This window comes from Aythya marila (assembly GCF_965140915.1).
Source record: "Aythya marila genome assembly, chromosome: 11".
In the NCBI taxonomy this organism is placed as follows: domain Eukaryota; kingdom Metazoa; phylum Chordata; class Aves; order Anseriformes; family Anatidae; genus Aythya; species Aythya marila.
The window spans coordinates 19,201,433-19,216,419 of NC_139052.1; the positions used below are offsets into that span (position 1 = coordinate 19,201,433).

Consider the following 14,987-nt stretch of genomic DNA (forward strand, 5'->3'; position numbering starts at 1 on the left):
ACAGGATGTTAACAGTGGGTCAAGAGACACATCACAGCTAATTTGGGTGCTATCCCAAATCCCACCCACGCGTCATTAATACAATTTCACTTCACAGACTTTATCTTCAACTCTCTGGGTGGTAACGGTCTGTACAAAGACCAGAGGAAAAGCAAGACAAACACGAAACACACTTACTTGAAAATCTGACAGCAGCCGTTTGACTGGTGACAGCCCCTAGGGAGCTGTGAGACACGCAGGAGTAATTACCCTCAGCGCCTGCCCTCTCGGGATATTTGCTGTCCTTTGCCACAGCCTGGGACGAGATGAAGAGTGATCCATTCGGGAGCACACGCAGATGTTCCTGCTCCACTACCGGAAAGCCATTCTTCTTCCACGTGACATTGATCACCTGCTCAACAGGGGCCAGGTTGCAGTCCAAAACCACGGCTTGGTTGGGCTCCAGTATCACCTTTGCGGGTCCAGCACTACAGCTCAGCTCCAGAGAATCCCCTTCCAGCAGCCTCCCTGCAAAGAAAAACAGACAGTGGTTCCTTGGGGCTTTCTCCATCACACATCTCTCGGGCTGCAAGCACAGCCAGCACCACCTCTGCTGCTCCCCCTCGTGCCCAGCAGGCGCCTCTTCTCTCCCTGCTTGCTTTTTCCACGCTGGGTTCAAGCGGAGAGGAACACCTGGAGGAAGGTGGCAGGGCAGCAGCAGCAGCAGACACCCAAGATGCTGCAAGAGCCCCAACCTCTCCTTCACCTGCCAGAGCTGCCCGTGAGAAGCGAGGGCTCCCTCCCACGTGCTGCAGACCTCAACCTCCTCGAAGGCTGATGAGCCCCCAAGGAGGTGGCTAGCACAAGCCAGGGTGCTCGAGCCCAGCTTGGGAACCCCGTGCCAACAGCAAACTGGGTCAGAGGAGACGCAGGAATGGGTCAAAACGTCCTCAGGGAGAACTGGCAGGAAGAGCTGGGAACCCAGAACAGCAGCACCTCCCAGTTCACCTCGTGGGATTTTCATTTCAAAGGAAAGCTGACAAAAGAATGGTTCACAACGTGCCCCGTACCCAAAACAAATGCCCCAGATGCATTTTCCCTGCTGCCCTCAGGCACCCCTCCTGCTGCAGCCAGGAGCTCAGCAGGGCTCGGGGCTGGCCCATTTCCAAAGCCACGTCCCCGCAGGAGAGCTCCACCTCCGAAACAAGGCTCGGCGTTTCCTACAAGAATATTGCCATTAATAAAATGCATTTGCCGTTAGAGTTCTCCAGAGACACTAAGTCAATGTTAGCTGGCAGCGCTGCTTCCACACACCAGCAATTTCAATCTCTGCCGTGCTCAAACCATCGCCATCCACTCTTTTTATGGCTCCGCTCCAAATTATTTTGTCACCGCTCCAATCAGAAATGTTTCCTGCCTCTATAACAAGTTTATCAACACTGGATACGAACCACATGGCTCCCTGCCCGTCTCCTATCGCAGAAGGCTACAGATTAATTTTATAGGAATTCAAACACCCTATTAAACCTGCTACTACCTACTGCTGATAAAAGGGCCGCGTTTTAAAGGCGCGTGTGTTAAGCGGGCAATTAGGGGCAATGACACGCAGAATTACACGTGCGGGGAGGTGGAATAATTTCGAGGCGTGTGTCGGGGACTACAGGTGCCCCCGAGGGAAGGAGCTCGCCCTGCCCATGCTCGGGGCTCGCTCGGTGCCCACCCAAGCTGATAGGGACAGGTACACGTCAGACCTGCCCTGATTGCTGGTAGCAACCCACCGAAAGGCAGCCCCCAGCCACACCGTGCTTGTGGAGGCCTTTGAGGATCACAGCAAGCTACAAAACTCACTCACTGACTCCACGGGAGGCCAGAAGAAGTGGGGACAAAGCTGAAGGGGCGCTCTGGGAAGATGCTGCCACTGGGAGCCTGCCATCCAGAACAGCCGCTGCAAAAAAACTGCATGAAACAGGAAAAATGAAGCATGGAGCAAATTCCCAAGAAGTGCACGGCCCCTTGCCTCCTCCTTTAAACCCCACTGCCAGGAAAACCCATGGGCAGCCCCAGCACCACAGGCACTGATGCTGGAGGCGCCTCCTCTCGCCTTCATCCTCACAGAGCTTCCCAAAACACGGGCATCCCCTGTGCCACCAGGCACCCAGTGGCTGTCCTTGCCCCTCCAGACCCTCCACGGGCTCATGCTCCGTGCCAGGCCCTCCTCCTCGTCACTCAGCAGCACAGCCCGAGTCTCTGTCCTATTTTCTGTTTCCCTCAGACTGCCATTAAAATGGCATTTTGCTGAAATTACTCCTCCTCTGCAGAAGGTGCAGCGAGAAGGGGCAGCTGGCTGGCTCAGGGAGCCAGGAATAGAGCCGAGCTCTGCGCTGCTGCTTCCTACGCCAGCACAGGTCGGTAGGAAGCAATTATCAGCCTCTCAAACTTCAGTCTTTTAAATATCAGCCTGCTCACGGCGAAGTAAAAACAGCATCGCGGTAGAAGAAACGCTTGGGTCTTTTAAAAATACACGGTGATGGTTCTATATCCCTAAATATCGCCCAGCTCTTTTCCTCTAAGGCAAAACCTGGCCGGGTCCAGGCTTCTAGTTGGTATGTTGAAGAAAAAAAAGGGGAACTTAAAGAAAAAAGGGGCAAAACTCAGTGCCAGAGTTTTTATGTTAAAGAAAAAAGGGGCAAAACTCAGCGCCAGATTGCAGGGCTCACCCACGCCGTCCTGATGGGCTGGTTCAGGCCTCGCTCTGCTAGATCAAGGGAGGAGAAAGGACCGGCAAAGGATCCCCCCCAAAATACTGCAATTTTGGGGGGCAGGCCCTTTGCACACACAGTTGGAGCAGCACTGCAAAAAGCCTGCGGCCCTACGGTGTTCACAGAACGGCAGAAGCTCTCCCTGATGAAGCAAAAAAATACCTTCCAGGCTCTGACAACGTAGGAGGAGGTCTGGTTCAAAACACCGCACTAAATTAGCCAGCCTGACAATGAGATAAAAGCCCTTTCAAGGGAAAGGATCAGAAGGGAGTAAAACTACTCCAAGCGAGATCAAAGACAAACGAAATCAGGAATGTTAAGTGCTTACAGAAGCTGCCGACTGTTTCCAACTTCCATTCTTCATCTCCCGGTGACAGAACTGGGTACGACCCTGCTCCAACACCCAGCCACGCGCAGCCTCCTGCTCCCCTTCAGCTCCGTACGTACCGGAGCAGTAACAAATGCAGTGAAAACCACCCAGAAAAGCCATCTCCATCATCCAGAAGACACGGCTCCTCCAAGGGATGTCGGCAGCACGGAGCTGGGTTTCTGAGCCAGAAACCTTCCCACTTACCGGTTGAGGTGGTTCGGCTACAGACCCGTGCCATGGAGCTGCAGAGCTTGCTGCTGCCTTTGGCTCCTCTTGGATGCAACTTCAAGTGTTGAAGCCCGGCAGATCTGGAAGCTTTTGGCTCATGGATCTCTAAATTGAGGGCCACAAAACCCCGCAGAGCGTTCCCCTAAGGAGGGTGACACTGCACGGACATTCAAAGCAGGCTTTTGTATCACAGATGTGCCAGCCCACCGATACCCAGAAATTACCTAAGACAACTGAAAACATCTCACAATAACTCTTTGGAAGGCAAAACGGGGAGTGGGGAGAAAGGAGCCAAAAGCAGAGAGGGGATTTGCAAGGAGAGAGGACCAAAGCACTCTGAGTCCTTCCAGGTGACCAGCAGAGCTCATACCGAGCCCCACGAAGCCCAGCAAATTGCTGAGCTGTAACGAGGCAGACAGCAGTGGCTTTGAGACTATAAATATACGTGCAAATAAATATTTGTGCACATATGGGTACAGAGAGCACATATATGCACGCACACAGTTGTGGAGGAACTGAAACATTATTAACGTGCCCTGAAGTGGAGGGTCTTTGCTTTGATATTCTCTGGCCCCAGCTCTGCAGGGGTATTTTATTCTCTCCCCTGTTGCTAATACTTAGGATACTTTATGCGATAATAAATAAATAAATAGAACAGCCCAAGAGAAAAATGGTCTTCTCCCACATCCACTTCCATCACTTCCTCTGCTCCCATTACCGCTCCATCCACCTCCGCTGTCCAGGCCCAGCCAAATAAATGGAAAAGCCTCCTGTTGAGTGGCAAAAAAAGAAACGGGGCCTTTCGGATGAACGCAGGATGTGAAATCTTCGTGGCACAGAATTGTCCCCTGCCCTCTGCAGCAACCCCAAAGCAGACACCTCCAGCCCACGCCTCCCCTCCCAAAGCATCCCAACGCAGCGCCAGCGCCCACTGCTGCGACCTCCTTCCCTTCACACCAGACGGAGGCATCGAGCGAAGGGGAGAAAGAATCAATCCTCTGCTTTCCACGCTTACGGGGCTATAAATAACCAGGTGAAGCACGAGCTCGCAGCACAGCGAGGTTTGACAGATTCCTGACGTGTAATTACTCGGTCAGAGGCAAGACCCTCAGAGCAATGTTTTCCCATCAAGAATCGCGCTGCTCCGAGCCCATAAATCAGGTGGGAGCTCGCTCTCGGTGGCTCAGACCAGCAGAGAAAACCACTTGTCTCCTCGTACGTACGGTTATTTCCCTTCCCTGGGATTTCAGCACCTAAACCGAGGAGGAAGGACGCAGACAAGTGAGATGCTTGTGGGGAAGTTAAGGCTATCGGCAGTAAACGCGTCGTCCTTGAGCTCTGCTGGGCAGCACGAGCAAATAAAAGGGTACTGTGCAACGCGAGGCTGTGTTTGGAGGAGGAGGAGTTGTGTTTTGGTCATTATTTGGAAAACAAAACCACGCTGGCATAAACCAAAGGGGAGGCCCTTCTGTGTGAGCCATCGGTGCGTCTGTGCCTCTTCGTAGAGCATCTCACACGGCTGGCATCAGGATGGATTTGTTCCATCAGCTGACTCAGTAAAAGCACCGTGACCAAAACACTGCTACAACAACAAGGTGTTGATGTTATGGCTTGGGGGCACCCTGACAAGGTTTAGACCTTAGCTTCAAGACAGGGCTGAGCGGGGCCCCAGGATCAGCTCGGGGCCAGGATCCAGCCCAGCCCGCGGACAGCCTCCAGCGCCTCCCCCCCTAAAAAAAAAACCCTTTAACGCTTCCAACCCAAAGCAAACAAAGCTGCGCCGAGCCAGACAGGACCCGTTACAGCGCAGGCCTTGGGAGATTAATACTTCACAGGGAGCAAAGTCCAAGGGTTTCGAACCTGACACACTTCCAGGGCTGACATCACTTGGAGCTCTTGGCAGCCGGCGGTTTTCCTGCAGGTCCCGCAGCCTGGAGCCCGGCCAGCTCCTTTCCTATCCCCAGCACATCTGGAGCTTTGGGAGCGCCTCGTGCACCTTGCAGGGCTCCGGCCAAGGAAAACCATCCCAGGAGGAGCGAGGAAAAAGGCTGGGACGGGGCAGGGGGCTGCTCGTCGTGTGTGTTCTGCGGGATGCAGAGCGCTAAGGGGGGGAAGGAGGAGGAGGAGGAGGAGGAGGAGGAGGAGGAGGGCTGCTCCCTCCCCTCCGCACCCCGCGGGTGGTGGCAGGGAGTCAAGGCGCAGTTAAAGCCTCGGCGCCGTCGCCTGTCTTAATTTATGTATTTATTTTGGATGCTGAGCTCGGGGAACTCAACAGCACAATTAATCTCATTTAAGTGGGAGTGAACAGCACCAAAGGAAAACCGGAGTTATTGCTTCCAAAGGGTTTTCCTATCAACAAGCCGACTACTGTGCTATTATTCTGCCGCAATGTCACCTTCTGCTGATGCTCTTCAGATGCTCTGAGAGCCGTAGAAAATCTTTAAGTTCCCATTGTCTAAGTCAGAGAGCAGCTATACTTCAGCATGTCCCCATGAAAGCAACACAAAGCCCTCTTTCTTCTCGGGAAGCTTATGCACTGACAATTAAAAAGTCAATAGCTTGGTCTCAGCCCGTTTTAGGGCAACTGCACTTGCCAAGGAGCAACCCAGAAAGAAATCTGGACGGAGATCTCAGACTAAGGCTGCACCCTGAGCACTCAGCACCGGCAGCACCAACAGCAGGGCCAAGGGAGCTGTGGGGTCAGAGGCTCCAGTTCACCAAAATACAACTTCCATGATCTCCACCAGCATCTGAAAGATCAGTTGTGCACCTAAATACCAAGATTTTTTTATTTATTTTTTATTTTTCCCCCCCAGGAAACATTCTTCCACCCAGCTGTAACGAGACCTGTGAGACGGAGGGGTCAAGATCTTCACGTTCCCTCCCCAGCACCACCACCAGATGTTACTGGAGCTTTCCAGCTCGTAAGGCAACACGAGCGAGCTGCAAATAAGAAAGCAACACCTACAGCCTGTGCTCAGCCTCTCTGGAACAGGAGGCTCCTAAAAGTACCTTCGGGGCTGCTGGAAAGCTCATTTTATTAGCACTCGGTAACCACACGCAGCTGAGCGATCCCAGCGCTGAGCAGCCCTTGCCAGCGGGGGACAGGCCTTACCCTGTTCCTGCACGTAGCAGGGCCTGGTGGTTTATTTAATAATGCACCACCTCCCACTGCTGCAGGGATATTTATCCAGCTGGCAGCCAGGGACTCTCAGATCATCCCTGTCACCCAGCAGAGCCCAGCCTTGAAAGGAGCAGCCGGGTGCCTGCAGCGCTCTCGCCCCATGCTGGCTGCCCCTGTGCAAGGGGTTCGGTACGGTGCCGTGCCCTGCACACCCTGCACGGAGCTGCTGCAGGGCCCCTCGTGTCCCCAAACATGTACGAACCCAGGGTGAGCGCTGTAGGGTGAGCACGGTCCCGTGGAGATGCCCAGCAGCTGGCTGGTCCCACCAACTCGGCTGGTTTCGATGGCTGCAGAGGGATGACAGCTCTGGAACTGCATTTTAGACATTTGTAGGATGGTCGCAGCGCCTTGCTCTGAAGTTTTTAGAGGATCGGGGTCCAGACAGTCTTCTGAGTGAAGTGCTACCTGGGAGCAAACACACCCAAGCCCTATTAACTGCATCCATCCGAGCAGGTGAGCCGTGGGGTCGCTGGAGAGGTGAAAGCAGCCCGGTTACTGCAACAAACCCAGCGGAGGGAGCACGCTGCCAACAAAGATACCCTCTTCCTACAGCTCTGCTTCACTTAATTATAAGGATCTTTGCCTCTCACAATTCTTCACGAGGCTTTGTGGCTTCGGGACATTGATCCGAAGCCATCATAGCGGTCCATTATTATATTTTCACATGTATACAAAGCCCTGCCATTTAAAAGTTAAATTAATCACAACTTATCAATTTGTTGTAGCAGGCTCTAAATGCAGCTCTGCCTAAAGAGCCACGCTGGGCACGAGGCCCTCGTCTTTGTTCTGTTCAAACCCCCGGTTAGAAACAGGAGCAGAAAGGATGGCACGAAAAAAAAGGCGTTATCTAAACCAAACACAACGCCACATCACTGCTCACACACCACATCCGCAAAGCTTGATGTTATCATCTAAAGCTGTGATTAAGGTAAATAGGTTAATGACTAGATTCACTTCGGTAAAAAGCAAAAGCTGCCAAAGCCCCGGGTAAACGAGTAGCTCTGAGTATAAATACCACGCGCCAGGCATCAAGGAAATAAAGCAGCAGCAAAGGTTTCCATCCCAGTGGTTTTAAGGACGTTTCTGATGCCCCTAATGCTGAAGCCAGCTGCAGCTGCCCAGGACCAGAGCCACCAACCCACGGTGGATGTCACCTTGCTGACTCAAAAGTGGCCCATCAAAGGCTAGAGCTGATTTCTATGAAGGAAGAAGTGCTCTCACGCTTCAGTTCAATCATCAGGTTTGCCAAAGCCCCTTATCTACAGATGACGACTACCAGATAGGGATAAATGCAAAACCAGCCCTCAGCAGAGCTCAGTTTCGTCGAGGTGTGTGTTATTCTAATGCATCTCCTGCAAACAAATGGTCCAGAAAGATGAAACAAATCGATAGCAGCAATAATTTATTCATTGCGTTGAATTGTCAATGGCAATCATAATGCTGAAGTGCTTGACTCTTTCGTGAAGGTTAAGTCCTTGTTATTTCCTCCTCTCTGACCCCAGAAAGGCTTTTGAAACAGCAGCTGAAGGCAAGAGGAGGCTAAAATCTAGGCTTGTTAAGCCAAGCCTTCTTCAGGTCCTGTCCCCACTGCTGGGAGCAGCGCAGGGGGAGCAGCCCCAGTAACATCAGCAGCAGCCTTCCTTGCACTGAAGAAGTTACTGAAGTGCCAGAGTTAAAGGCTAAAACCCCTGAAAAACACTTCGCAATCCCACCTTGCCCAAACCAGGGAGGGCTGAGCTGCTTCTGCCCCTTTCCCACCTGCTCCACGCCAAGCACCCGGCGTGCAAACATCTCTGCAGAACCCTCCTCCTCCGAGCTGTCACCCTGCTCCTCTTGAAAAGCCAAGAGGGAACAGCTGAGAGCATCTCTGCCGAAGCTGCTGCAAGCGTGGGACGCACGGGGAGCTCAGGACAGGGCCTCGGCTTCGCGTTCGTAAATGTACAGTGTGGAGGCAGATTAACATTACAAGCTTGAACAAACACACTGGAACAATAACGCATCAGAGTCCTGTAATTGGGCCCTGAAATACACTTACCGAAAAATACAGACCAGCTGCAACGTTGGAAATGCTCCTAATGCAATCCAAGGTAATTATTGGTAACAGACCATCAAACAAGTGCATTAATATGCTCTGATCAGAGAGAGAATCAGATGGACAGTCTGGCACAGCAGCTTGTACCTGCAAATTATGTAAATTATTTGAAAGAGCAAAGCCCCAAAGCCCTAGAAACACTAACTGTAATGAAAGTTATTAAATGCTATTTTTGCTATCTGCTGGTGTTAACAGTCTAAGGCCCATTTGCCGAGGTAACTGTAATTTTGCTGCCGAGCTGAATAAGCCTGATATTTGCCATTTTAAAGGGCTCCATCAAGCTAAAATGACTGGCTCGGATTTGCATGATTTCGTGGGCAACATTTAAACACATAACTACTTTTGGCATTTTCTCGCCGATGTTAGAGAGGAAATCCAGTCATTTGGGTTCTGTTAGATGCAGAAGTTCCTGTTTTTATTTCATGCATCATCGCCACGTTTGATCTGCAAACATCACAGGAGACTCTGAACCGATCTCCTGGTACAATGTTATCTATTTTTGTACTTGAACTATTTAAGTTTAGCATATTTTTAGGATATACTTTCATCTTTCAACGCCTGAGATAGCTAAAAACATGCAATACGATACAATCTTCAGTGTTATGCCTCTTGAGAATAGTCACTTAACTAGAAACTAATATTATCAGACAAAATACACAAAGATCCTCCACCTATGGGCTATAATTAAAACTCCAAGTACATTTTGTGGCTGGTTTCCTCTCAGTTAGTGACTTTATGACTCAGAAAATAAATAAATAAGAACACAATAAATGGAATAATATTCAGCTCCAACAGCGAGTATCTCATCTGTCAATTCTTCATTACCCTACAGAGGAAAAAAATAAGCAGCACATCCAACTTCAAACCTTGGGAAAAAAACAAATCAAGGCACAGAGGGATGGAACAACATCCCCACTGCAGGGCTGAAGCTAGCACCAAATAAACCTGTATCCTCTCAACCAACGATGCTTCAGCCTCTGCACCTCAGGCTGATATAGGCAAAATCATACAATCATTAAGGATTGTATTATTTTGAAAGAATTTTGAACGAATTCATTATTATGAAAGAATTTCAAGATCATCTGATATAACCAATGTCCCACGCAGCCCTGCTGCAGAGTGAAGGAACATCCTGGCCACCTCTGCTTTTGAAGACCTCCAGAACTTGGGCCATGCTTTGTAATTTCCCATGCAGGACAGCGTCTGCTCCCAAAGACTCTCCCAACTCCAAGGCATGAGCACAAACCTGGCAAACACCAGCACAGTCTCCAGGGGACCACACGGTGCAGTTCAGTGCCCAATTTGCTTCCCAGCAGGGTGGGCATGGTGAGCACCACCAAGGAGTGCAAGAAAGCTCAAAAACAAGGACACAAGGAAGGGTGTGCTACAGGGAAAGGAGAACACAGGCCCTTTGAATCTGCCCTTGCTTGGGTGTATGAGGCCTGTGAAGGAGGATGATGATGACAACAGCCGGTGTAATTTCTTGGTTGTCTCTGTCCACACTCACCAACCCTGCACCAGGACGCACAGCTCCGTTTGCAGCCAGACAGAAACAAGGGGCAGGACTGCAGGCAGCGGGGAAACGCTCCTCCAACACGTGCACTTTCCCCTTCTCGGGCTCCACTTCCCGTTGCCTCGCCTGTCATTAAAAGGGACTTGCACCGTGCTGCCGAAGGATGCGGTGCGATCAGAACAGCCGCGAGAGCCCCGAAAAGCACGTGGAAGCACAGCTCAGGAGATATTTACGAGCGCAGGATACCGCAGACCAGAACGGCACCAACTCTCCCGAGTGTTTCCACTATTTACACTGAGATCAGAAAATTAAAATGATATTTTACGCTTAATGGCTCGAACAAGACCTGCGAAGTCCTTCTCGCGGTCCCATTTACAACAAACGCCAATGACAGAGCAGCAGATGGTCAGAAACACTCCCCTAGAATATTCAGGCGATTCAACTTGAATCCGTGCCCAAATCATTTAACTTTAATGGATTCTTTCATTAACAACCAAAGAAAGGGAATATGGTTGCCAGGACATTAAAATCACTTTTTCAATTATACTGTTATAAAATCGAACAAATTAGCTGTAATTCTTAGCTGAAGCCTAAATGGAAGCACGACTTTATGAAAGAAATGAAAATTGATTTGGATTAGTGGGCATCAAGGGCTTTTTAAAAATTAACAAGATTCTTATGACTTCATAGCACGGATGGATTAGCTGGAGGTTTCACTGCCCCGCGTTTGTTACCTGCCAAAGCGCTGCAGCTGGCTTCACAGCATTTGTTACAGCAGGTTTTAATTAGGCTGAGGGAAGAGGATGCAAAGATAGGAGCTGGAACCAAATTTCTGGAGAAGCTGGGCGGTGCCCGAATTCACCCCTTGGACCTGGCCCAGCAGAGTCTTGGCAAAAAATGGGAAAATCAAAACCTCTGAGCTTTAGTACAATAGGGACTGCAGGCTGGGTGATTTCGTTTGGGGTGGTCTCGCTGTAGGATCAAAGCAAAAGTGCATTAGATGCTGCACAAAAAATAAAGGTTGAGCCCAGGATGCAAAGAAATCACAGCCTTAATGCAGACTATTAAAAAACAAACCAAACAAACAGGTAAGGATAAGCACAGAAGAATGATCAAGAAAGAGCAATTCATAAAGGAACCGGGAGCTGTGACATGGGGCAAAGGAATATAGCTCCCAGATACAAGGGAACTACAACACAGAGCAGTGGGGTCACCCTAGGAAGGAAGAAAAATTGCCTCTGTGTTGTATATTACAAGCTTAATGAATGAAACATTCACTGAACACAGCTTACAAGGATCCTTGGATGATTTTTTTAAATTAAAAAAAAAAAAAAGGAAGGTGGCAAGGTGGCACTACAAACCTGCTCTGGGTGCTGAGACACAGACGGGATGTTCTAGCACACCCCAAACATCCCCGGGACGATGCGGTGCCACGAGCACCTGCCAGCTGGCAGAACTGGCCTCGGTAAGGTAAATGCAGCAGAACATTTCAAAACCATTTTCACGAACTCTTGCAACACGAAGCACTTTAGATGATTCCCCCTTTACCAGTCAGCACTTCATAGTTTGTTATTTCCCCTCTTTATTGCAACACAGTGGTTGACAATTTGCATCAGTGAAAGCTGGCTTGAGAAGTTAATCTTTCTTTGGACAATCCAGGATATTCCTTCTTTGCCATATTCCTGATTTGTCACCCCATATCTGGCTCTCTGATGTGTCACAGGGTGGGATTTTTCAATATATACAGAGCTATTCCCTTTGAGCCAAGCCTTGCAGTGTAATCTTTGCTCTCCATGTGCTTGTTGCTGTTTTTGGATGTAAGGAAACAGAACAACATCCTAATACAGAAGCTGTCCAGCTCCACCTGCCTTCAAATTCTTTCAGGGGTCTGAAAATGAGGGGACCCCTTGGTTTTCTTTTATAATTCACGTGGCAGGATTTGGCCTAATGGGATAGCAACTGTGTAGACAAATACAGCAGGTGCAAGTAAGAGGTTTTATCTTATCTGGGGTAGGTACTTGCAAAGCTTCGAGTCAGAGGTCTTTAAGAGAAGATACCCCGAGATGAGACTATCACAGCCAGTAATGTTTCTGTAAGGCAAAGCAGAACTGGCCTAAGCAATGTTTTGTTGTTGTTGTTGTTGTTGTTTTTTACTGTTCCACCACTGCAGTGGAATAGGAGCATTCACACATCAAATCACCGTGCTTCTGCTGAATGGCAGCAAATGCCAGGGTAGGGAACAGTAATTTCCAGCTAAAAGCGCAGGAACTTTCTGACCCAAGCTGCCCGACACATCCAACCAGCACAGAGGAAGGCATTTGCCCATACCTGTGAAATCTGGCCTCCCAGGATCGTGCTGCTCACAGGTAGAAGCAGGCAGAAAGCTGTGCACACGCAGCACCTTCCTGTACAGCAGCGGGAATTTAACAGCGCCTATGGGGGCATCTGAATATCCACTTTGATTGTCTCTGAGAAGAAGCTTATTATTATTGCAATTATTAGCAACAATTATACAACTATTATATATGTTAATATATGTCAACAGAATAAGGATATTAACATATTCTCTACAGGGTATTCCACAGAATTAATGAGATCGAGTAATGAGCCTAACCTCTCTGACATCTCGCTGATGCTTATTTCTAAGCAAGCTACCAAATTCAGCAGGCATCTGCTCCGGCAGAGCACCGGGGCTGCAACTCAGGACCTGCAGGTCAAAGGGACACAAATGCTGATGAACAAAGTTTGTGCCTGGCTCGGGGCAGCGATGGAAAAGGTAAACACGTATTTGCTTCGGGTACCCGTGCTAGAGAGCTAGCACCCTCTTCCACAGGGCTGGCAGACAGTTTTGAGCAGCCACATCTCACAGCACGCCAGCTGCCTGCTGCAGTGAATGCCAATCAGCCCCCGAGAGCTCCCTGCCATCGTCACGTTAATTAAAGCCCATCTCAGGGCTGGCCCTACCTCCAGTCCCACCTCTTCGCGAAGACCTTCAGCGCTGCAGGCTGGAGGAGGAGACTCCAGCGAGGCTGCTGCTAACCAGATGATGTTTTGCTCGTGGCTTTAGCTGGCACACAGGGCTTCCCGTCCTCTGACACCTTCCCATCACTCTCAGGGGGGAAATAATGTGAAATAAACTCTGTTCAGTGCCCTGAGAATAGATCAAGGCAGCCTTAAAGACAGGGAAATACACCCCAGGGCCCTCAGGCCAGCCACAGGGGCAGCCAAGGCAACTTTTGGATTACTTTACAACTTACCACTCCTACAAGCTGGCTACTTGGTAAGAAGAGAGAACTATTTCAGACCCTAAAAGCCCTAATTCTGGCGTACTGAAACCAGCAACAAGATTCCCACGGACTGAGGGTGGAAGATGCAGCCCCAGAGAAGCTGCGAACAAAACCAGCATCTGTGACTCCCCTGGGAGACCCCCAGCACACAACGGTGTAAAAATTACACGCACGGGGACCTGATGCTGCCTCCTGGAAAACGATTTTGGAGTTTTCCTGCCTGCATTTCGAAGCACACCGCAGTTGTCCTAGGAAAGCCCAGGGGGGACGCTGACGGGGACCTGCTCCTGTACCTCAGCCTGCGAGCCAGACAGCGCTGTCAAAGGGCAAAGAATACACTCTGCAAACAAAACCTCTTTGTTCCTCTAATTTTGTTCCAGTTAAGTCAGTTCAGCTGTTCCATACAACCAGTCAAAAACATTCAGCATTTCCCAAAGTATTTTAAGACTTCAAAGTTGGAGGTTTTATTTTGACAGTTTTTAAACTGCACAGCTTCTTTTTTTCTTTACAGATTTTTTTTTTTTTGCATTAAAAAACAAAGCTGTTTAATAAATTAAGCTCCAACACAACCACTGCCGCTCTGCTTTTATCATGGCTCCAATTAAAAAACTGTTTCTTGAAGACAGCTAATGGCTTCTGAGAAAAAAAAAAAAAACAACAAAAATCACAAGGGTGTTTCACTGAGAACATTTCCAGTAGACTCCATTTGTTAAAACTTGTGATTAAAACCAAACTCCGAGTACAGCTGGCTCAAAACTGGGGCATTTAAAGTTTGCCCAAGCTGCTGATCTCAACTCAGGACTTCCCAGCCTTAAATGAATGTGTTCACCCTAAAAAAAAACCAAACTGGTCTCTGGGTCCGTTTGTGCACCTCCCACCTCAAGCCGTGTCCATAGCTGTGATCCCTCTGCCACAGTAGGGCTGCGGCAGAGGAAACCAACCCTTTGGGAAGGTCTGGGGAGGGTCTGTGACCCCAAAAGAAGTGGGAAAGGGCTGCTGTAGGCACAGGAGGGACCTCACGTGCCCCTGTGTGCAGGTCGATGCTCGCAGTTACCTGGGCGCAACAGAAGCGGTGGCAAGGCTGAGAAAAAGCAGCAGGCAGCAAATACCTCTCCGGCACACACTGATGAGGAAAAGGCAGGAAAAAAACATTATTTAGAGCCGCGCCTGGCAGCTCGGCAGCCAGGAGCTGACGGGGAGCAGGCTGTTCCAGAACAAAACCTTTCCACATAACCACCCAGGCAACAGATCTGACCTTTTCATCCACGGAAAGCAGGCAACCCGCCGCTGAACTCATTACCGCGGGAGCTCTGCCCCTCAGAACTGTTTTGTTAGCAGGCTCGGGGCCGGGCCCGCGCTGACACCGATCGCCTCTCCTGTCAGGAACAGCTCGGGGACGAGACCTGTGCTGAAACCAAACCTGCCTGAACTCTCCCCGCGTAACGTGAGCTTCGCACCCCGGTGCTGACGCTGTCCCGACACCGAGCGGGGAGCCGGGCAGGCAGGCGAGGAGCTGCTGTCTTCAAAAGCAAACAAAAGAGGGTTCTCAACACTAATTAGCTTCCAGCCGCCGGG

The 14,987-nt window shown here is 50.0% G+C and overlaps 1 protein-coding gene across 1 annotated transcript in view; it reads right to left on the bottom strand.

The window, feature by feature from the left end:
- Positions 1-14,987, bottom strand: part of IGDCC4 (immunoglobulin superfamily DCC subclass member 4) — an 81,487-nt gene that overhangs the window by 51,441 nt on the left and 15,059 nt on the right. Inside the window, exon 2 of the mRNA XM_082768785.1 lies at positions 178-507. Coding sequence (XP_082624911.1) covers positions 178-507 — 330 coding nt within the window. The remainder of the gene's footprint in view (positions 1-177; positions 508-14,987) is intronic.